Raw genomic sequence first — 25,252 nt, 5'->3', positions numbered from 1 at the left:
ACTTTGGGGTCAGAAAGATCTAGATTCAAATTTCAGATCCAGGACACATTTTATTACTTCCTTAGGGCTTAATCTCTCCCACTAGAAGTAGTCTCTTAGCTAAGTACAAGTTATCTGTGGGCATGGCATCTGCCTTTATTGTTTCCTGTTTTATTCCCAAATGCTTTGTCATATAATGATGCTCAATGGATACTGTTAAGTAGATCTACTTTAAAGGATCATCATGAAGAATAAGAAAGTGAACCTATGTAAAACCTTTGGCAACTTGCTTGGCACAAGGTAGCTCCACAATGAATTCAGAGCATATTCACTGCTATTATAAGACCACAGGTGGAAAGGCCACAAGAAGGGCTTAGAATGGAAAATCCGAACAAATGAAGAAGTTTGACAACTACTGTGGTTCTGGTAGGAAGGGGCCAGACTCAAGGAGTTGAAGGAAGTGTTCTATGGAAGAACATGGCAGGGAGGGGTACAGGGCACCTTGAAAATGCCAGTGGGTACTTCGGAAGAGCCATAAGCCAGTTATAACAGGTGGGAGGTCATGCTTGCTAATCAATCCTCAGCTTTAACAAGAAGATTGGAAAGTTTCCCTGGGTTTCCAGAGTGGATCTATATCTAGGCAGGTACTGTCAAATGATAAACTGAAGCTTGTGGCTAGGGAACATACATATTCAGCCATTCCCCTATGGACAGTCACTTTCCTGCCACACACAAATATGCTCTTTTACCTCACACAACTTGAAGCCACCACATCAAAAGTTCCAACGTCGCTTCCTCATTCAGGACAGAGAAAAGTTCTCAGGAGGGAAGTACAAATGTATCTGGAAGCACACCCTATCCTGACTTGTTACGGTGGGGATTCTCCTTACTTCCCGCTGCATCCTAACACAGTCCTTCTATTTCAGTCTGGCCAATCTGTTCCCTAGGATGACTTCCTTATTCCCATGTGCCTGCTCTTTGACCAAAACTACATATTCTTTAAGTCTGAAATAATCTATACAACCTTTCCATTCATTAAGAGAGAGAGAAAATGAGAGCATCCTGGTGCAATGGGATCATTCTACGTCTCCTCTCAGGCTTTGCCACACTCTTTCATTTGCTTCTACATAATATGAGAATTTTCTCTAAGTGTTTATAACAGACATCTTGTTTCCTCAAACAAAACAATAAAGCAGGAAATTCTCCAAAGCAGGAACTCTCCATTACTTCTCCAAAGCAGGAACTCCTTGTTGCATATTTTTCCATGAGCTGAACACCAGGCTGGTTATTCACCCAAACGATCCAGCAAATACGTATCAAATAAAAGTTGAAAGGAAGTCAGCAGATACCTGCTTCACATCACATGGACAGGGGCAAACAGAGTTTGTGTGAGTCTCAGGAACTTTCTGCAAAGATTTTCAGTAAATATTATACACAAAGTAATCAAAAGGAATACCAACTGCATTGTACAAACTTACATATAAACATATACAGTCATAGTGACACTCCATAATGACATTTTGGCCAATGACGTACTGCATATATGACCATAATCCCATAAGATTGTAATGGAACATATATAGAAACCTGATACATGGTCCTTGATATTGGCATTGCAGATCAAGTAGGGAAAATGACTTATATTCAGTAATGGTGCTGGGACATTTAGTTTTCCATATGAAAAATTTATACAAATAAAAAAACACATACCCTCTAGGTTTGTATAAGTACATTCTATGATGTTCGAACAACAATGAAAACACATTTCTTAGAACATATCCTGTCTATAATGGAAGTATGACTGTCATCAAACATACTCAACATGCACAAATACAAACACACCCCTCACTCACACACCACTTAGCTTTTCTCACAGGCAAAATTCCTAAGCAGCCTCTGATTTAACTTCCGGCTGTAATCAACTTTTGTAAGCCGGGGCTGCCTGTAACCAGCAAAGCCACTTGGGAAAGAGTCTACAGTCTCTGTAAGAAGATCAGGGCTGACCCACTCCAGCCACTAGGGTTGACTCTCTGGACTACCTGCTGCTCCAGCTGACTGGTCCAAATCTATTCCCCTCCAAGCTGTCCTTCCTGCTCAGTGGGTCTCTCAGTCTGGCCCCTCAGCCCAGCCATTCCCCTGTGGAGAGTCACTTTCCTGCCAGACACAAACATGCCTTTTTACCTCACAACTTGAAGTCACCACATCAAAGGTTCCAATGCTGCTTCCTTATTCAGGACAGAGCAAAGAAGGAGTTGTTATTGGCCCTTTAATGAGGAACTGATCATGCTTCCCTGACAAAGACAGATAATGGCAAAACCCAAAAAAGCAATCCATCTGCTCTCTGATTGCTGGGATTAGAATGTGGGTGAGCGAGGAGACAGGGACAAAGAGTTTGTTTCCATAAAGAACAGAATGGAGAATCCGGAGAGTTCTCATCATCACTCCAGAATTATCAACTGTTCACTTCTCATTTCATATTAACTGTGAAATGCATCTAACAGTGAGTGCTAGATAAGCTATCCATATTAATAAATAAACATTTCCAGGCACCCGAATTGTGGAAAAACAGATAAGGTAACATAAAAAAAATTATTTATATAAAGCAGGGAAAGGAATTCTAGCTGATATGGTTTCCCACACTGAGCAAACGGATACATGATTATCACAAAGCTGAAAGAAGGATGTCTTGGGCATACGTTACAGCTAAAGTCAAAGCAGGGGTGCAGATAGGAAAGCAGGAAAGAACAATTAGGGAATTAATTAAATAAAGCTCCGTTTATGCTTCTATTGTCAGTGCTAATTATTTGTGGGTTTGAAGTAAGCTCCCCTGTCTTCATTAGTGGTTGTCAGTGAATGATAAGATACTTGGATTTCCATACGTCCTGGTTGTTTCCAAGGATTGTATTTGAAGCGTCAGCTCACATTTTCACATGATGACAGTAATAATCAAGAAACCCATACTCACTAAAGCTAACCTTTTTTTTTTTGGTCTTAAATAAGAGGTATGTAACTGTTTCCTTGCTCTACACTTTAGCCTCTGTCTAGTTGCTGGTGTATCAAGGCAACAGCTCTTCAACTTTGAAGAAGACATGATGGTTAGGTTCTTTGGAAGAGGAGGAGTTAGCAAGAGTTCCCTCCACGTGGCATTTGCAGACCACCAAATCCATTCCCATCCTCTGTCCCTCCCATGTCCCTGCTCAGGCCTTCCTGATGCAAGTAAGTGCCTCTAGGCAGGAGATCTGTTTGCAAATCTGTAGGAAGCCTTACAATGAGGAATTGGTGACAGAATCTACTTGCTCATGCCTGTGATCATTAACTTTTCCTTTAATAAAAGAGTAGCAGCTATTCTTTTCTGTTGATTTCTTACAGCTGCCCTCAGAGTTACACTCAGAGAGCAGTATGTGTTTGAACTTCTGCAATACTGTAGGAGTTATGAGGATCTAGCTGGTAGAAGGGGTGGGAGTGGTGGGGGCAAAGACTGGAAGGAGAGAAAATAAATGTCACCAGCAGTAGTGCCTTAGGAACACACCTAGAGAGAGAAACTAGGTTTCTAAAAAGCAAATAAATTAGGGGGCTAGGCACAGTACTTTTGATAACTGAGAGAAAGTGTGTAAAAGGGAGGGAGGAATGGAAGAGAAGAGACTGCAGAGAGACCAAAAATCACAGTGTATGAGAAATCTGACACAATTTCACTCCTGGGTGCTCTTTTTTTGGCCAATAACTCAGATAATCCAATCAAACCCATCTTTCTTTAAAGCAAGAACTGGAGAAATTGACATTTTGTTTCTTTTGAAGATTTTTTTCCTTAAATGGAAAGTTTTCTGTGGTACATCTTATTTTAGAATCTCTATCTTCTCTCTCTCTCTTTTTTTTTTTTTTAAAGAAAATTAGAACTATTGGCTAATTTGTGATTTTGTTATTTCTAGGCACATTTGGATTGGCCTTCACAGTCAGATGCTAATGGAGGCGATTCCATTGGCAGAGGGATGGATCCACTTACCCATATCACCCTGAGCAGTACATAAAGATGAACTTCTCGGGGAGAGGCAATGGGGGCAGGGATGGCAGAGGACAACATCTTCTAAGTATAGAAATAGATAAAATGACAAGAAGACTAGAGTTGCCATCTGCTGGAGGATGGAAAGAATGACATTTGACACTATTTGCAAGAGCAAAGCTAAACTCATTAGTAAAAATAATAAATCTCCATGTGCTGTGTACTGCCAGTTAAATAACACAAATTTATAGCAGTATCTTATTATTTCAGCACGGCAGTTTTTGGATAATGTTGAAAATACACGGAAGAAGTAAAACAATAGCATCCATTTTCCCTAATTTGTACTCTGCCTACTCTTAGAAGGGTTGATGAATATTGCTTTATTCCCTTTCAAATGCCAACAAGTTCCTTCAATGTGTATTTCTCACTTGCACCACTGTGACTTTGAAAATGATGATGGGGTTTCTTCTATGAGTATGCCTAGTCATTGCTTCCAGATTTTCTTTCTGCTTATGTAACATGACCAAACGCATGAAGCTCACTTAGGTTCAATATAAAGACCCCTGGACGGAGAATCAGAAGGGTGGGGTTGATAATCTGTTTGCCCACCAGCTACCAATGCAACCAGAAACCAATCACTTTACTACTCTGGGTCCTGGCATTTTAAACTGTAAAATTATAAATGCTATGGAGGATGGGCTACATAATCCAAATGATCTCTAAGGTCCTTTTTAGCTCTCAAATTTTGCAAATCTATAAGCATTTCAAACTCATGTAGCACTTATAACATGAATATTCAAGCTAACTTCTCATCATTGCTTCTACAGAATGCAGCAAAACTGTATCTAATGGCCTGATTAATCAGCCATAACCATCTTCTTTGCCAGTGAAGGGAAAAAATGTTTTCCCCCTTCTCATATTGTAGAGAAAGAGGCAGTTATTTACACTTGATTTCTCTGATGCTGTTTTTGTTATGGTGAGTGACGTAACAAAGTTCTCTGATCAGAAAAAATATAAAACAAAAAACAGCTTTAAGAACCACAGATTTAGAATGGCAAGTAACCTCTAAGATCAAAAGTGGAAACTGAGGTTAAAGGATTCACCTATACTTGAATATCTGGTTTGGTGCCAAAGTGGATTAGATCATTTAATTGGCAAATAATTCCTTACCTGAAAGAAACTCATCATCCTTCTTTCTGTAGCTATAAATCCTGCAAATCTACAGCATCCAAGTCACGTATCTCCTCCTCTCTAATCAATTCTTGTCCCCTTCAGCCTACAGTGATTCTTCCCTCTTCTAGAAACACTAGTGTTCAATGTCTGAAAAACCTCATTTGGCAAGTGACATTGTCTTTCATTCATTTATTCATTTGACAGATATTTAATGAACATATTTTTAATGCCTTGCATTCTTCTAGGTGGGACAGAAGCATTAAAACCCCTGTTCTCATGAAGCTTATATTTTAGTGAGGAAGCGGGAGAAATATACAAACATAGGAAAATAATATCCAGTAGTAATATGTGCCATGACAGAACATTAAAGCAGGTGCTATGATAATGATCTGATGCCTTCTTTAGATGGTGTGGTCAGGGAAGAGTTCTCTGAGGTAGTGACTCTAAATTGAAACTTGAGTGATGAAAAGGAGATGGCTATGCAAAGATGTGAGGAAGGGCATTCATAAAACAGATCTGGCATGGGGGGGATCAAAGGAAAGAGTGAGTCTGGAATAAAATCAATAAGAGACATAGTAACAGCAACATGAGGGGAGGGAGGTGGTCAAGGTCCAGATCATTTGAAGTCTCAAGGTCACGCCAAAAAAGGAGTATTTTATTCCAAGCATTCTGGGAAATCACTCGAAGCTAAGAATTTGTTCTTTTCATGTAAATCAGTCTCCCCCACATCCAAGAATTAACGTCTTACCTTTCAAAAATTTCTCACAATTCCTAGGTCCTCCAAACCTTTTTACATAAAAGGCTTTTTAATAAATAGCTGCTGGCTGATTGTGTTGTACATGGAATCTTTAAGTTAGTTAATAGTTTAAGTAGGGGCTTAACCCCTAGAGGATCAGAGGTCATGATGATTGCAGCCCTCGACCTCAAATTCACAGAAAGGCTCAAGAAATGAGCTCAGCGTGGAGACAGAATATCCTGACATCGCCTGTGACTCGACTCTGAGACTTGTGAAATGCCTCACACTGCAAGCAGCGGCCCACGAGGATCCAAGAGAGCCCCTTTGTCGACTCCTTCAAAGCAAAGCAAATCACCTAACTTTGGAGAGGTTCTGACAGTCTTTATACACATGTGTCACATAGATTTAATTGAAACTTTGGAACAGGTAAATTTGTAACAATTCATAGTTTTCATGCTCAAAAGAGTATCTTTGTGTAAAACAGCAGCCTGAATAATGGGGGGTAGGGAGAAGATTAATTCAGAGAGGTTATTCATTTTATTCTCTATTGATGCAAGCCCCATTTTTACATGCTTTACTTTTGACTATAGGGCAATCTTTAATTGCAGCTTTAAGGGAAGCTTAAAGAGGTCATTAAACATTATGAAAACTGAAATATCTCTAACGTTAGCTGAGAGTAACCTGACTTGTTTTTTCATACTGAGCTCTAGAAAAGGCAAATTCCTTGTAAAGAGTTAGGGTGGAATATCCTGCCCCACCCACCCCTAGTGGTCTAGGAGTCCTCTAAGCTATCATGGGAGGAATTTGTGGCTTGAAATCCAGACAGATGCTAGAAACTTTTAAATCCTGATATTCATGGTGCTAAAAATACATATGGATTCACTAATAGAAAAAGAAGGAGGAGGAGGAGGAGGAGAAAAAGAAAGAAAAGAAGAAGAAACACAAAGAAACTGATTAAGAAAATGAGATGATGAAAGTACAGAGAGAAAGAGAAGAGGAGCTGGCAAGAGAGAAGGTCAATAAGATGCCGCATGGAGGCAGAGACCATAACCTTCCAAACATCTAGGACAGTGTCTGACACACAACAGATGCTTAAAACGTTGGGGGAGGGAGGAAAATACGTGGGAAAATAAAAGAGGAGTTGTATTTGTGAGACAGCAGGCAAACAAGGAGGCAAGAGACAAGAGGAAAAGCGAGAAATGAAGGGGAAGAAAGAAAGGAGATCTTGGCGATGATTCCCACATCTGGATGCATGTCAGAAACACCTACGGAGACCACCTCGAAACACAGACTCCCAGGTCTGTTCGGAGCATTACTACATCAGAAGCTTGGAGTAGGGTTAGGTTCTAACCCAAGTCTAACAAGTAAAAACCAAAAGCTCTCGCCAGGGGATGCTATGTGCTGTGATTTGGGAACCCCACTGAGCTACGCGAAAAGAAAAGAAAGGTGCGACCAGTATGCAGTGACAGAGCCGGTGCCAGCACTGACCCTGGTCACAGGGCACCTGGGGGACCACAACAGGGCACGCACTTCTCTTCAAGAAGATGGCTCACCTTTGAGAACTAGAGTTCCTCTCCGATTAATACCTGTTCCCCCTTTTGCCAAATTATAATTGTTCCCAAATTATATACCTTTCAGTGATGCCTGGAATGGCAAGGGGTGGGCTACAAAAGGAACTGCATGGGAAGGCGGCGTTCTCCTTTGCCCATGGCACAGGTTAGAGAAATAGCCCCGCCTAGGCCGCACCGTCTTGGATGTCCAGGTGGCTCTGGTTGATTTTGGAGTATGACTCCCGAGTGGCAACGAGTGAGAACACAATCTCTCTCACATTCTGAGGTAGGAACTAGCAAAAGTGACTGGGTTTTGGATAATGGACAAGGTGGCACTGGCACCCATCTCCCCAGACACGCGTTTCCGACCGTCATGGCAACGCACGCAGCGTCCGGGCTGTGGCGGGGCAGTGCATCCGTGCCGGGGCCCGGCTGGCTCTTGGGGCCCAGCGGCCTCCGCCGCCGCGCGCAGTCCCAGAGCTGCAGGAGCCCGGGGGTGGCAGGCAGCCCCGCGGGCAGCGTAGCCGCCCAAGCAAGGGAACAATTGCCTCTCGGGATTAAGTCTACGTGGGCTCGAATTGTGTGTTACTATGACAATGGTAAATAGGTTCACTGGCTTTCAGGGAAGTGGCTCTGTGCAGAGTGAGCTAAGGAAGGCACAATTTCTCTCCAGTTTAGCACACCTATACCCATTCATGGGTCTGTTTTCATGCCACATAAAATGAGGAGCTTAGGCAAGCCACTGTATTACTTAGTTTTAATCACTGGGCATTTTATTGACAGTGGCCTACACTGAGTTTGATTTAGTTGCTTCAACTAATAAAAGCCTGGTAGTAGACTAGAAAGAAGAAAGTTAAGCATGCTTATCAGATGGTAATTAATTTGCTCTCTAGAAAGAAGAAATATGAGCTAAATGTTTTGATAAAGTAATTCTATGAATGTACCAGGAATGTCTCAAACCTCATCTTAAAAAATACACCCACATTTAAAATCATGTTTTGTTCTGTTGTTGCTTCTTCCACAGGAGGAATAACCACTCTACCCTGAAACCTAATACACCTTTTTAAAATAAATAAATAAATACAGAGAATCTTCTTTCAGAAGGGCTATAGCTTTTCCTAGAGAACAGATTACCTACCATGCCAGAGCCAGTCTCGCAAAACATGTTAGCAGAAATAAGGTATTGATTAAATATAGTCACAGTAAAGACTAAACTTACATTAATATTTCCCACTACTGGTGATTTAGCATTTATCATTCATCAGAGCCCACAAGTATATGCATGCATGCATTCACAAAAACGAAACCTTGCCACAATTAACTGGTTGTAGCATATATAGACTTTTGATATATCAGAAAAGACAGATTGTTTAAGCCCACCATGGTAGGCTTTTTTTTAAAAAAAGATTTATTCCACACTTTTCCTGGTTGTAGTTCATTTGTGTACATTTTATGAATTCATACAACACAAATTATTTTAAAATATGCTGTTCAATAAAGAAATAACAGATTCAAGACAAATCACTGGCTCTAACCTACTTCTTTCACTTCATCTCAATGTGTACTTTCCCCAGCATCTGTACTCTGTTCAATATACACCGTACTGGGAGTGTTTCTGTTCCTACTAGTTAGACTTCGTCCAGAACCTCCTCACCACCAGTCAAGCCTGGATCTTAACACCCTTTTCCTAGTGCCATCTCTCCACGATAGAAACATCTCTAAACCCTCTCATTGAAACCTCCAAAACCTCTCAAATTTCCTTTTTTTTTTTTGGTTTTCCAGGAGGCCTTTCCATTATAATCTACACACTAAATGTTTACTTGAGGGTTATCAAGTTCTTCCATGTTATATTCATCATTAACTTTTCTTATATCATTTCTTTCAGTCATTTTTACATGTGGGTGTCAGAGAACCTATCGGGTCAAAAAAGTTATATCCAAATATCTGTGCCATCTAGCATATTTTTAAAACTTTAATAAATATTTTAGGTGAATAAACATTAATACTGGCACACTATGGTGGACTGATTTGCTTAACTGAATTTCCAGAGTTATTCTTCTTCTCTGCCCCCACTTAAAGACATCACCACCCTAATAAAATGTGGAGACATATTTTGGTTACACATTAAAACTCATTCAACTTTTAAAAATTGAGGAATAATTGGACACATGTAAATATGGACTATATATTAGATAACATTAAATAATTGTCATTAATTTGCTAGGGTGCAATGACAACATTGTGGTTATGTAAAAAAAGCTTTTTAAAATATATACATAAAATATTTAAGCGTAAAATATTATGAGATCTGTGAATTACTTTAAAAATGACAATGCCAAAGTGGCAAGATATTAATCATTCTTAAGTCTAATATTAATAATTAAGTCTAAGTCTAATCAAGTAAATTTTTAAGGTTGCCTCTCTTCATTCCACACTTCATATTTAATAAGAAATGAAAGTAAGGGTTTCTCCACATGGCAATCCTTGGGGGGTGAATTCAAATGGTCTGTTCCTCACCCAGTTACTCTACGAGGCAAGAAGCTGACTGTATCACAGTTCGGAGAAGGTGAAGGCTCAATCCTAGAGACAGGTACAAGAGCTGCTGAAGTCAGAAGAGAAAAGGAGAGGTGGGTTAAACATTAAGGGTTTTTCTAATATAGATCCTCACTTTGGGAAAATGTGGTTATTTGGCCAAATAGAAGGAGAAATGGCAATTCTATAAGCAGGTCTACTATTTTAGCAGTGGTCCTTACAAAAGTGACAAAACAATAGAATAATCTCACAGCAGTAGAATGTACCCGTGGAACCAACTGTGTATGTATCATTTTATGTTTATTTTCTTAAAAGTTTTGCTATAAGGAGGACTATTAATCCTGTTTTTTAGATGAAGAAATTTAGGTTCTAACAGTAACTTTACATTTATTGTTGAGTTGTTTAAAAATATTACCTGGATGAAAAATAATGTCCAGAATGAAAGCAATTGCTAAATGTCAGGATCAGAATAAGATTATTCTCTGACATTCTTATTATTACTTTATAACATTCCATTCCTCTCTTATCTGTTCCCAAAATAGTTGGATAAAAAACCTTGCCTCATTTCCTACCAGCAGGCTGCAGGAAGAGACACTCTCACTTTTACAGAAAGGTTCAGTCTGTGAATGGTTACCGTCTTTATACAGAACATCAAATATTTCTTTAGGACTTCTGAATATGTCTTATTTTAACCCTCCTGACACCACTTCATTTAGGTGGGTGGTAAATGCCATCTAGTTTACTTTATAACTCAAGAATTCTTATTACAGCTGGGATGGGGTGCTACGTGGGAATAAAATCAGGGTAAAAAGCAGAATTGTGGAACTGGAGACTCAGATACAGTCTCACTATATCCATATCACCAAAGTCACAAAGTATGGCTTTTCATTTTCAGCCCTTAGATATTTTGGAAAAAAAAAAAAAAAAAAACATCAAAGTAAACAGTACTTTGTTCTCCATGTTGGTTGAATAATATCCTGAGTGGTGTACTTGTATCTCGAAAAGATTTCTAAAGCCTTTGCAATGTTCACAACAACTATAGAAAAGATATACTGTTCACCATATTATGTAATGAAACAAATCCCGTTTGGGTCTGGAGATGTGGCCAGTTTGGCAATATGCCAGTCTCATTTTGTTGAACAACTATTTAATTGTTTGAAATAAAAACAACAACAACAACAAAACTGGTTGGTATTCATCAGCTCTTGCTAGGTAATTATATTCCAAATTGGTAGCCATCCTTCAAATATCAATTATATTAAAATTAGTTGATGAATTTAAATTCTTTTAGAAAATTATGTTTTTCTAAAATGAGTACTTACCCATATAGGGTTATTACTATCTGAACATAGTTAACCTGTGCATATGGTCAAAGGAATTCAGAGGACCATTTAAATAGAGTTGCAACCAGGCCAGGCTCCCATCTGTGATGGGGTTTGATAAAGGGTAAGATTCTCTCTTTGATAATATTTTCTAAAGCACAGAGATAAACCACTAGCATCTTATCTTTCTAAAATTATCAGTTGTGGATTATTCCAACATACACTAAAACCTCTTCTAGGATAATTCTGATACTGCCAATGTTGACTGTCTAGTGTAAGGTGTAGCACCCTAAGAAGGCAGAAATACAGAATTGGCTTACTAAGGGACTATCTCTTGTCTGCATTGCTCTTGGGCTTGGAAAGAATCCTAACCTAACACTCTGTTTAAAGGCCCAACTTCACAAAAAAGGTCCAATATGATTTTTCAATAGTTTGTTTTTAAATTTACTCTGTCTCAGTCTATAAGCCAGGGACAATGTTACATTTCAGTTAGAAAACCACCCACCACATAAATAAGCTAAAAATAAACATCTTTGAAACAAGTTTTGTATTGCATGTTTCCTTCACTTTCCAGACCTTGTTAGGTATTTTAGAATTCACGAGTCCATGAATGTCAGAGCTCAATGGGATCTTAGACATTCTCAAACCCAACTCCCACTCTATATAGAGAAGGAATTTACCCACAAAATTACTAGTAAGTGGCAAAACCCAAACTTAAACATAAATATCCCAACTCTATCTACCAGTAGATAAAGCAGGTCCTGTCCCTCAATCTCTCTCTTCCATATGGTCCTATTTAATTTTCCCTTTATCAGTACTTAAAATTATCTTAACCTATTTGCTTACAAAGTTGCTTACAAAATATCCCAACTCTATCTTCACTGCACCAGGAAGATAACCTGGACTTTGCTCTTGAGAAATTTCAACCTAGAAGACATAAAGGAAAACAGGGGAGGAGGGGTACACAGAAACAAACACAGAGCAGTTTAAGGCAGTAAATTTAAATTTACTTGCAATTTAAGACAGAAAATTTAAATTTACTTAAATTGCTCTCTTAATGTTAGATAGGTAACATCTCAAAGAAGGAGGGGATTCATATGGACTTCTGGGAGTACAATTCTCCTACTAGTGAGTGAACTCTTCAAAGAAGAGACTATTACCTAAAATATTTTATATACCTTAGCACTCAGCACAGTTAAGAAAACAGAGTAAGTACCCACTGCATGACTGAGGAATGGATGGGTGAATACGTGGACATACGGATTTGTGGGGGTGGATGGGGAATAGTCTGGAGTGAGAATGGGAGCCCTTAGAAGGAAGGTGGAAATTAATAGGAGTTAGAATCAGAGTGACAATGCAGAGACTAGAGAATATAGAAATAGACATTATTTATTTAGAGGTTCTTGAGGAAAACAACAGGCTTGAAGCAGAAGATGCTTACTAGGAAGTAGCAGGTGATGCACCCGGACACTGCCATCTGAGCATCATGAAGCTGATGATTGCCTATTCCCATGACTTCAATGAGTTATGTTTAGATTGGTGTTGTAGTGCAGGGAGAGTTTGAGAAACTTGTTAATGAAGCCAGACTCCCACATACAAAACGAGATGTCTGAATGTGTGTGGTTGTCGGTATTCTGTTCTGTTCTTTTTCTACGCAAACAGCAACAGATGGTAGAAGGGGGCCGACAGGAGTGGGAATCCAGGAGGAAAGTTTGAATTGCCCCATCCCGCCTCTTGCTGGGTCTAAACCTTGGGGAAAGGAAGATTTTAAAAGAGTCAGGTTTGGCTTTTAAAGAGTTAAAAAGTTGACTGGTATCCAGCCCTCTTAATTGTTCCATAAAAGGGTCTAGGGAATACAGAAAAATCACTTTATATCATCAATACCAGCTGTGTTAAGGCACATGGCTTAAGTTTACTGTGCCTTGATCTCCTTTTATATATTCTGAAAGTGGTAGGATCTCATAGAATTGTGATGAATAAGTGGAATTAATATATTAAAGTGCTTTAATTTAGTGCCTGAGACAGAATAATCAATCACTTTATAAGGTCTAGAGGAGGTTATAAGGATGCTGGTGAATGTTTGTCAACATTTATAAAAATGTGCATGGATTCTTTAAGAAAGCATATCTTGTATTCAAAATCCTCCTTCCCATCTCTTCATCCCCCTCTCACTCACTTGAGCACACTAGCCATTTTACAGTCTCTTGGACCAGGTTTGTTTTAGTCTCCGGGCCTTGGCACCTTCTGTTCTCTCTGCTTGGTAAGCATATCTCATGGCACGTTAAATGGCTGCCCCTTGCTCATCATTCAGGTGTCATCTCAAATACCACCACCTCAAGGAAGCCTTGCCTACCAGTAGATAAAGCAGGTCCTGTCCCTCAATTTCTCTCTTCCATATGGTCCTATTTAATTTTCCCTTTATCAGTACCTAAAATTATCTTAACCTATTTGCTTACAAAGTTGCTCAGTTTTGTTCCCCATTGTATCCCCAGACCTAGAATATGCCTGCATATGTTAAGTACTCAATAGATATTTGTTAACTATTGATTGGCTGGCTAATTGATTGACAAGAACAGGATCTCAAAGCATATACAGTTAAAAGAACATCAGTTATAGCTTCAAAGAAGTTGTCCCATTTTGGGAAGAGAATATGGCAAGGAAACATCACACAAAACAACAGCATTCGGTTTTAATGCAAAATTGCTTTTTCTCTCTTTCTGTTCAGACTTAAGGTAAAAGGCAAACTAGGTGAGACCAGCAGCCGGCACATGCCAGATGCTTAAATTGTGTTGGTCTTATTAATTGTATAAAATCTTAAAGAGTGTCCCGAGACTTGCACATGTTCTAGAGATATTTAAACTGCAGACTAAAGGTTAGAGAATCAATCTTTGAACCTTCAGAAAATCAAGGTCCAGTTAAGTAATGGTTCAGAAATGTAAAAGGTCAGTTTAAGTACATGCCTAGCTGTTTCTACTTCTTTTAAAATTTCTCTAATATCTGAATGGTGCTGCCTGGTTAAATACAATATGTTTTAAATATTTATGTACTATCATCTGAATTTTTAAATTTTCATTTTTTAAAAAAAGGCATAGGACAATTGAGCATAAAAATGTTATATCCTCTCTTTCTAGCTACTCACGCTGTGAAGCAACCTGTTTTACTGTATAAACCTGTGTTTGTTCTGTTTCAATTGTGCAGAAGGAAACAGTTCTGGCACCTTTAAAAATCAAAGATCTATCACTCAACAAGTGAAGATAGCAATTCTAAGAAAGGGAATTATGAGAAACAGCTAAAAGATACAGTGCTTCTAAAACCTTAGCGGGCTTATGAATCACTTGGAGATTTTGTAAAAATGTAGATTCCGATTTATTACAGTGGGTCTTGGGTGGGGCCTGAGATTCTGCATTTCTAATAAGCTATAGTGATACCTGCACTGCTGGTCCTCAGTGTTTATGGATGATACTATTAGGGTCATATAGCTTGAGAAATAAAAATCACTTTAAAGCATTACAGTTGTAATGCCACTACTGCTGCTGTACTTAATCTGCAAAAACAACTATAAATTCTTCCCATCCCATCAAGAGGTGGAGCCTATTTCTCCACTCCTTGATTCAGGCTGACCATGTGATTGGCTTTAGTTAACAGACAACAGCAATTTGCCATATGGTGAGACTTGAAAAGTGTTTGTGCACTGGGACTTCTCCTTCGCTGCTCCTGGAACCCTGCAATCACCATCTGATTGCACCAGAGCTAGCCTACTGGAGGATGAGGTGATATGCGGGAGAGAACTCAGATATCCCAACCTAAAGTTAGTTGAGTCCCAGCCAACAGGCTGCCGATTGCCATCCCCGTGAGTGAAGCCATCCTGGATTGTCCAGTCTTCCACTAATTTTCCAGTTGATCATGGACACTTGAGAGAGCACCACAGCTTTCATTCAACCTGGTCCACACAGAAGTTGTACTCGGCCAACACATATTGTCAGAAACTAAAGTGATTGTTGTTTTAACCACAATGTTTTGGGGTGTTTGTTGCTGCCTTTTTCATTTTGATTTTGCTTTTTATGCAGCCTCTAAAGTAGGAACAGATATCTAAAGAAGGAGCAGTCAAAAGTCTGAGTTATTGGTACACAATGCAATTTGTGCTTATGATTATTTTTTCTCCTTTTCTTCAATCTATAGGGTGTGATTTTTGCCCTGGCATAGTGGAAATTGATATAGGTATTTATTGCAATAGCATTTTAACTATTTTCTGTTTTTATAATTCAACTTATTTTTCTTTTGTTTTACTATGTTGAATGTTTCTGCTTAGGGGTTAAGTCACTTGCCCAGATCACACAGCTTCTAAATGGTAGAACACTTTTCAGACGAATACAAAGTCAGAAACTTGAAAATGCATTCCACAATGTTATTAGATGTCTCAAATTCTTCTGCTAAAATGCAAATATAGATTTGCCTCTGAAGGACATGACCTCCAGCCATCACCTTGTTCCATGTTTGAGGAGGAAATATAAGGTCTATCCACAAAGGAATAATCTTACATTGATGTGATATGCCAATGACAAACCCTCTTCAGAAATGATACGCTCAACATCAGCTAGTCATTGACATAGAGCCGTTAGGCAGACAGCATCATCCTTACACGTTTCCTTTGCAGGTTCACTCATGGTCAGACATCCTCCCCCAATGTTGGTGATGTTGACTATCTGACGTCCTCTCCAAATCTATCAGTCTCAAACATATTTTATCTTTTCCACAGCCACATGAAATTCATATTAATGACAGTCCCATGGCCATCCCTACATATTAAAGGCTGGTTGCTATGGACTATGGGAGTGTTTCCTAATTTCCTAAACTGTCCTTCCTATTGAGGTGATCTCTCCTTTTTCTGCCCCATCCTATTCTTTGTTGCTGAGAATCATCACTTAGAGGCTCTGCAAACTGGTATTCCTTAAGCTGAGTGCAGTCCACAATATCACTTGTTCACTAACAAAATTCAGTTGTAAGAAATTAGAATTTGAATATTTTTAATCAAAATATGCACTTTGTAGGTAACACAAGGTCTTGTTATTCCTCATCTAGCTGCTACCCCTGATATTACTTTACTAAACTGTGAAAACTTTTAATTGTGCATCAGCTGGTATTCAAATCTTTCTTTCTGGAATTTGCATCTGCTGCCACCACTGTAGCCACCAAGTACATTCCAGGGACTCCCTGATCTATATGTGCAGCTCTAATGTCTCTTCAGATCTTCAACTGCTCACTCTTGGCTCCAAGTGTGAGTTTAACTGGCTTTTACATCCTACTCTTCCTTGCCTCCCTTTCCCCTAGAGCAATCCATTCTACTGAAATCACCTTTCTTAGAAAGAGGACCACTTAAACGTTTGTCAATCCACTGCAGAGCTATTATTGCACCTGCTGCCCTGCCCATTTCTAATGTGAACATAACCCGCATAGTATCTCATTGGGAAGATATGGTAGTCTCCCAACTGCTCTCATTGCTTTCAGTATCCTTTCTCCTCCATTCATGTTCAAGGGAGTCATCAGAATTATATTCCTTGCACTCACACTTTGGAAATCATATTTCAAGTTGAAAGTCTTTCCAATCTGGTGCTAAATTCACACTCTGGTTTCCTCTTTTCCTACCCCCTTCTCCTGCATACCTGTGCTCGAGACATGGTATGCATCTCAGAAGTCTTCATATTTTTTTCACAGACTTTGCCTACTGACTGGAGTGGCCTTCTCTATCTATCCGTCTGGTCAATTCATCTTCCTTTCCTCTACCTGAACTTGCTCAATTAGCTAGAAAAATCTCTTCAATCACAGCTCTTGTTTACGTCTCTGCCATAGCATGAATAGTATTGGTTTGTTACTCATCACCTCCACTCCAGAACTGTGAACACAGAGTAGGGACCACATTTTATCTAACTCTCCTTCTGATTGGGTAAAATTCCATCTGATTTAAAACAAATGAACAAAAACAAGAATAGCAGCAAACATGTATGTTAAATAATTAGAAAGACATTTTCAAGATTCTTGTCAGAGATTAAGGAGTGGTTTCTGAGAGTGAGTGACAGCTTGAATGAAGAGAGAAATGCATCTAACTAGGCAGGTTAGTTTACCACTGAAGACCTGTTGCTTATGGATGGTGAGGGATTTCCTACAACTAACAGATCTGCAACAGGAAGCCACACATAAAGGCATTAATCTGTGTGGCTTCAACTCAAGAGTTTCAGCTTTGTTGGGCTAATAGCTTGTGCCTATATGTCAATGTAATATAGCAGTTTTTATATTTAGTTTAGATTACACAGGCTATTGATTAGGCAAGAATTAAACTAGTTAGTAAACTCAATTCAATGACAGTGTTTACAAACTCAGAACTATGCAGACTGCACTAAGAGAAGAGAAAACATGTTTACTAGTGCTATGTGGCAATTCTCATCTCCCTATATCTGGTCTCTCATATCTGATCTTCTTCTCCCTTTAAAGGTAGATATTAGAAGGTCCAAAAAACAGAGAAAGTAATACGTCTGTTCTTAGAGAGTTTCATTTTATCTGTGAGGACAAAATTTCCAACATCTGTAAAATTCTATAAGACAAGATAATTAAGTGTCAAGGAATATCAGAGACAGAACAGACAGAACTTACTATAGAATTAAATCGGTTCTGTTAAATACAGTGAACCCCAAGTTTCTCTTCAAAGAATCAGTATATCAGTAAGTTCAGCTTTCTTATTCTTTGATTCTCCATTTTAAAGTTTAACTTCCTGGTTCTCTTTGCCCACTTGCTTCTAGTTTCAGTAAACAACCTTCCCGCCAGTCCTAATCAGTAGTTCACATCTGCTTCCCTGGTCATCTGCTCTGTCCTGACTCATTCTGGTCACCTGCTTTGATTTGAGTCACCCTTGGTCACCTGCTCTGACCTAAGTCACCTTTAGTTACCTGTTCCTAACCATCCTTTCTGCCAAACTACTTACCTCGCTACTCTGGCTCATACTCCCGTCTTCTTTAAAATAGCCAATCAGAATTAACTCAGACTGTACGGTCCAACCCTAGCCAATACAGGAACCACACAGCAGTAGGAGCTAGCTGGTAAGGAATAAGAACTCCTGCCCCTCTTCTGTCCAGGTGTGCTCTTGCCATTGTTCCATCTGTGATGCATACCCTTTCTGCAGAAAGTAAAAACTGTCTTGCTGAGATAATTAAATGTATGCTCAAATGTTATTTCTTTGCAGCAATGAGGAACAAGCATTTCTAACAGTTCCCTTATTTATGGCTAGGATGAGAAAGTGAAATTTGATAATACCAAGTAGAACTGTAGTTGTCTAGGTATCCCCCATAATTGATGAAAATTATGATATAAAACAGGTTCCTGCACCAGCATTCTTCTATAATGCTTGAAATCTGAACCTTAGAATGTCTTGGTAAGGTGAGAGCCAGTTTAAAGTCAAATGCACTATAAACTGCAATTAAATAAGTTTTCAAAACCGTTCTGGTTTTGTGTTAATAGAAATCCCAAATAAACGGTTGAAACCATGAAAAACAAGATTTCTTACAACTGAGATTGTGAGACTGAGATTTCTTATGAGGGTAAAACATGAACAACAGAACAAAGCCTTGTGCATTTCACAAGTGCATTTTAATACTTTTACCCTCATAGAGAACTTTAAGTAATGCTGGATTAATCCATTTTCAGACATTAATGGCTTTGTGAAAATAATTTGGCTGGCCAGCTACTTAATAAGATGCAGGAATTAAATCCTCATAAACTCCCAGAAGGAATCTTGAAGGCCCCAAGCCAGCCCTCTTTCTGAAGTGAGAATTGCCTCCACAGGATGGAATGAGGAAATGAGTGTGATGAGGAAGGATAGTTCCAAGACATCATAAAAAAAGACAGACAGAAATATAGGTCGGGGCCCCAGCCAGATGAAGGAGAGGGGCCCAAAACGTGTTTTAATTTATGATGTCATGGGGGTTTCTCAAGGCAAAGAGAAAGCAGCAAAGCAACTATTGAGGATGAAAAGTATAAAATTTTTCAAGATGACAACTTGACATTATGTATTAATAGTTTTATTAAAAGTCGTCATCCTTTGAACACCAATTTCAGTTCTAGAATAAACATTTAAAGGCATGGACGCCCATATGTTCAAAGGTATAAGGATATTAATCACAGTATATTTTATAATGACTAAAAACCAGAAACAATCTAATTAATAAATAAGAGCAGACAAATTGTGAAGTAATGTATATCTAAAACTTAATAGTTCACCTCTGCTTGAATTTTAGGTGACTTCATGTTCATTTAATTTTTGAGTCTTCTGTGTTTCTCCATTTCCTGTATTTTTTTTTTTTTTTTTTTTTTGAGATGAAGTCTCGCACTGTCACCTGGGCTGGAGTGCAGTAGCACCATCTCTGGTCACTGCAACCTCCGCTTCCCGGGTTCAAGTGATTCTCCTGCCTCAGCCTCCCAAGTAGCTGGGATTATAGTCGCCTGCCACCACGCCCAGCTAATTTTTTGTATTGTTAGTAGAGACAGAATTTCATCATGTTGGTCAGGCTGGTCTTGAACTCCTGACCTCACGTGATCCACCCACCTCAGCCTCCCAAAGTACATTTTTTATAATAAAGTATACATGAGAAATACACACATGCCATAGTAGCAGATTGGCAGTGATAAGAAAACTGAGGAATAATGTAAGCAAACTCTCTTAACATCAAAGCTTTTCCCAGAAAGACAACCCTAATGCACCTCCAACTTACCTTCCCTCACTTGTCCTTGCTGTCTTAACTCTTTCAAAATTATATGTGTGAAGGGGCAACATGTTGGGCTGCCCCATGGGATCAATTACCATGCAATTCTGCCTGCCTTGGAAGACTGCAATCAAAGTCTTATGCCAGATGTCAGAATACCATTATCTCCTAGGATAATATGGGGAGAAACCAGCTGAAAGATACCTGAAGCTAGCACCTATGAAGGCTCTACACCGCCTGCTGTACCAATTACAAAATCAAACTTTAAGAGCCCTGTGATACACATAGACTTTCCATTCTAAGTGTTTAAAATCTAATAGGAGAGAAAACACATTATTCAGAAAGTTTTTTTTTTTTTTTTTGACCCGATTCCACTACCAAGGGTGGGCAATCACTTAACATTTCTGCCCCTTCAGCTTCTCAATTATAAAACTAGGGAATCAATGATATCTGGGTTTTTAACCTCAGGTTAAAATTTGGAAATGTTCCAATAATGCATCTCAAAATTTAATGAATTACCTGGGGCTAATGGTTAAATGCAGATTTGATTCCATGGGTCTGGGAAGAGGCTTGAGAATCTACATTTCTAACAAGCTGGTCCCAGGCCTACACTTTTGAGTGGCCAAACTCTAATATATATGATCTCATTTAATTCCCCCAAGTATCCTCTGAGATAGCCATCCTTAGCCCTATTTCACTGACCAAGAAGTGACTTGTATAGGGTTATATCAATTAAAAAGTGGCAAAGCAGAAATCCCAACAAGGTCTTTTTACTCTCCATCTCCAAGATGTTTAATATCCCTTTCAGTTTTAAAACACTATCATTAGAAATTATTGCCACACTCTTATAAAGTGAACAGGACCACGAGATTGATAAAGGTAAGCTGCTAACGGAGTTCAGAAGAAGAAGAAGGGTTTGCTTCATATAGAGCAGGGGCCTGGGAGTCAGTTTAGAAAACATAGAGGAGATTTGCCATCAACCTTGAAGCGTAGTTAAAATGAAGGTAAGCAAAGATGGAGAGAATATAAAACAATCGGTAAGCATAACATGGCATAATCAGAGCACCAGTATATTCTCTACACCAGTATAGAGAAAACCTGTGGAGAGGGAGGACAGGCCTCATGGACTGGCATTTCTTCCTCTCTTTCTCTTTCTTTCTCTTTCTCTTTCTCTTTCTCTTTCTCTTTCTCTTTCTCTCTTTCTTTCTCTCTCTCTCTCTCTCTTTCTCCTTCCCTTCCCTTCCCTTCCTTTTCTTTTCTTTTCCTTTTCCTTTTCCTTTTCCTTTTCTTCTTTCTCTCTCTCTCTCTTTTTTTTTTTTTTTTGAGACAGAATCTCACTCTGTTGCCCAGGCTGGAATGCAGTGGCGTGATCTCGGCTCACTGCAACCTCCACCTCCCAGGTTCAAGCGATTCTCCTGCCTCAGCCTCCCAAGTATCTGGGATTACAGGCACACACCAGCACACCTGGTTAATTTTTGTAGTTTTAGTAGAGAGGGGGTTTCGCAGGTTTCACCATGTTGGCCAGGCTGGCCTCAAACTCCTGACCTCAGATGATCTGCCCACCTCAGCCTCCCAAAGTGCTGGGATTACAGGCATGAACCACCGTTCCTGGGAGAACTTGCATTTCCATTTGTTATTATTAATTCACTTATTATTTCTTTTATTATTTATGCTCATCATTTACATCATTTATAGAGCATGGCAGTTAGTTTCTTATTGATATCCATGTTACCATGCTGCTTTAAGAGTTTGATAAAGTTTGATAAGTAAAATGACCTCAATTTCTAATTTGTTTCTCCTAAGTGGATCTCCTGAGAGCAGCCTTGGGGCCCCCAACCTCAGACTCTCCGTGCACCTTTTGAGGCATTCTGTAAAATGCCAGCTGTATGGTATGTGCCCACAGAAACAACAGAGTTAATACTCTCTTTTTGGAATTGTGACTCCCACTCTCCCCCAATTCTTCTAAAGGTTTCCTTTTAAAGAAAAGCCATGGTTCGCTGCCACTGAAAATTAAAGACAACAGCATAAAGATCAAGGTCCAGGCTGGTGCTAGCGATGACAGAACATTAAAATAATCACTCAAATTTCCTTCCTTGAACATTGACAAAGACTACTAATGGAAAGCCAATCTCCAGAACACAGATTCATTTCAGACTTTCTGCACTTGCATCTCTTTGTTCACAAATTATTTTGACTAAAGTGAACAAATTGGAAGTGTTGAGATAAAACAGGAGAGGTAATGACGTAGTAAAAAAAAAAAAAAAATGTATGTGACTCCCCCACTCCACGTCACACCACTGAGTATCATGAAAAACAGGAGGGCTCATTAGGCAAAGGCTAATTTACAAGGTTGAAGAGAGAAGGAATTAATTGACTCTTCCCTCCATCAAGCTATACTTCTGGCCTCTCTAACTATAACAAATTTGCTCCATGAGCTTCTCTATTCTACCTCCACTTAGTTCCAGATTATGTTTGGCCATCAGATTCATAACTCATATACCCCAGATTTCCTTCCCATTTGCGGAATCCATATTTTCAAGGTTCTTATCTTTTCTTACCCCAAATTGGAGGTCTGGCCTCAGTACCCAATCACATGTTGGTATGATGGCTTGGGATGGTATTCTCGATGCCCAACTATTAGTACTAGACTTGCAGCTATAGTGGTTCAGTTAGATGAGTGCAGGTTCCTTCCCCTGACAAACATGGAAAATGTCAAGAGTATTTTCAAAGCATATAAAGTATCTCTTATCCAATATACAACATTGAAGAAGAAGTTTGCCAACAGAAATCTATAGTCACCTGGGAGGAAGAGATTGGTCCAGTACACGCAATAGCTACATTGTAACCTGGTGAATCGAATATTTTCAAAACACAGGTAAAGACATCTGAGATAATAAGCAGGAGGAAAGAAAAAACTTTAGGTGAGCTTTTCTTTCTTTGTCTCCTTTTTTAGTTCGTTGGACACTTAGAGGCATGAAATTAAAACTCGTGAAAAACAGTCATATCGACTGGCTGTGGTGACTCAAAAGTTGTCGTTTCTCGACTCAACTTTGCTGAAACACTTGATTCATGTTGTTCTTATTTAACCTAATTTGCATTGATTTAATCAGTGCTGGTATGCTTTAAATACATAATAAATTGGGATTCTGCAACTTAGATGACTTAGAATAGCTAAATTTCAATAAAGCTCATTTCAATCTGTTAATGTATACGGTTCTGCCAAGGGGTTTAAAACTGTAGAAAAGATGCAAACTTGCCACATTAGAGGTGGGAAAGGCTTAAAGATACCATATAGATGAAACGATTTGCAGGATAATAATGTGAAAAGCAATATATATAAAATATATATTTTTACATATTATATATACATATATAATTTATTTATTTTAATTACAGCCTAGGAGCATCTTCGAAGTTTTGAGTAGCACACTTAGAAGAAAACTCATATATAAATCAGTGAATTTAATTTTATTCCCTTTCTTTCTTGCCAGCACTCAACTCTTCTGCCTCTCTGCACCAGCTCTACAAATCAAATGACATCCAAAGTGGGACCTCTTCTTGCCCATTTGGCAGCCTCTGTCACCACTTTGCCAAGCAGCCAGCATTAGGACGCGTTCTTTATTAGGACTTTTTTTTTTTTTTTTTTTTTTTTTTCCTAGCAGCCCTAGGGATTGGGTGGCGTGTACTCACAGTACTCACTGAATGGCTGGCAGCTGTTTAACCCTGCCTGCGCCTGCTCAACACCCCTCCCCCACCTCCCAACTCTTTAGCGTTTATGGCTCCATCAGCTGGCCTGCTGTCAGGAATAACTGTCTTGGCTAGAGGTGAAACCACTTGATGGTGAATTTGTTCGTCTGTCTGCTAAAGTGTTGCGCAGCACCTTGGAGGTGCCAGGATAAAACCTGCAAATGCCTGATCCAGAGTTAGGTAGGCAGCAAGAGTGACAGAGAGGCAATCATCAAGAATGGCAAATTAAGAAAGAGAGAGAGAGAGAGAGAGAGAGAAAGAAAGAAAAAAAGAAAGAGAGAGAATGAACGAACCAACCAAAGAAAGAAAACCATCTGTGCCAGTTGCAAGCTGTATGACCTTGGATAAACCATGATGTCTCTTGGCCTCAGTTTCGTCACGTGCAAAATTAAGGAGGTTGATTTTCTAATGTCTCTTCTAACTCCTAAGACAGCATGTGATGTCTAGGACATTTCAGATTTGTGTTCCTTCCAATTAAATGATACATCTCAGAGATGAATGACCAGGGCAGAGCTCAGATGAATACAAAATGGAATGATTCATGCCCCGTTCATATGACTTTTCCTGAAAAGTACCACCAGTCTTTGGTGACTTTGATTCCATTGGTTGGTCTCTTCAGCTTAGATGCTAAGGACCAATCCAGTTACTTGTCCATTCTATCTACCCTGGCTCTGGTAATCCACTCTCATTCCTATCAAAGTAAGTGCCACTACACATAATGCCTACTGATTTTGAGTTCCTTAGAGGCAGAAACGATAGGAATTCAAAGAGCGGAGCTGGAGACTCACATTTGACTCTCCTTACCATCTCCCTCGGCATCTTTGTCAAGAAGGAAGGCTTACCCACACTCACTTCCCGCAGGATTTCTCAGTCATCTTGGAGGATTTTGTTTAAACAGATGACCAACTGACCCTCCCCAGGGCAGACCCTCTCCAGACCAGTTGGCACAAGGTGTGTGTGTGTGCGGGGAGCTCGTTGTAAGGACTCCTATCTATAAATGATTGTGAATAGAAATAATGAGGCAAAGGCTTCTCGTCATATTTAGAGGAAAAAGTGGCACAATTCAGTGCAGTCTCAAAGCTTAATTAGGGATGTGTGTATGGAGACCGGTAGGCTTCATTATGGCTTAAACTACCACATCCCTACACATTCACACTCTCCTGGAGTGGGGCGCACTGCAGGGCCCAGCAATCACCATGAAGAGCACAAGTCAGGATTAGTCCTCCCCATGTCAGACAGCAGAATCGTTCTTTAATCCACCCTGTACCCCATATGTATCTATGGAGCCTAATGAAGCTCCGGAGGGATCTCAGTCAAGTCTCCCTGTACACAGACATACCTTTTTGCCACACCGGATCTCACACCACCGGGACTGGGATGGCTTCCCAAACTAGGTGGGTTTGGAAAGTATTTCCCCCTTCCACCTCAAAAAAGGGCTGGCTGACCGCAGAATTCCAGTACCCGCAAGG

The 25,252-nt window shown here is 39.4% G+C and overlaps 1 protein-coding gene across 6 annotated transcripts in view; it reads right to left on the bottom strand.

The window, feature by feature from the left end:
- CTNNA2 (catenin (cadherin-associated protein), alpha 2) overlaps positions 1-25,252 on the bottom strand; it is a 1,182,142-nt gene that overhangs the window by 325,525 nt on the left and 831,365 nt on the right. The window contains exon 1 of one of the 6 annotated variants that reach the window (XM_011963738.1): positions 25,123-25,251. The exons of 4 other annotated variants lie outside the window; for them this stretch is intronic. Coding sequence is in view for 1 of the 2 variants with exons in the window: in XM_011963735.1 (XP_011819125.1) it covers positions 16,950-16,988 (39 nt within the window). In the remaining variant the exon portion in view is untranslated. Of the gene's footprint in view, positions 1-16,949; positions 16,989-25,122; position 25,252 lie in introns of those variants that run through there. One more of the 6 variants, XM_011963735.1, reaches the window with a different exon arrangement.

The sequence above is a fragment of the Colobus angolensis genome, unplaced genomic scaffold (genome assembly GCF_000951035.1).
Source record: "Colobus angolensis palliatus isolate OR3802 unplaced genomic scaffold, Cang.pa_1.0 Scaffold118, whole genome shotgun sequence".
Classification (NCBI taxonomy): Eukaryota; Metazoa; Chordata; class Mammalia; order Primates; family Cercopithecidae; genus Colobus; species Colobus angolensis.
This window is presented reverse-complemented; position numbering and strand designations above follow the sequence as displayed.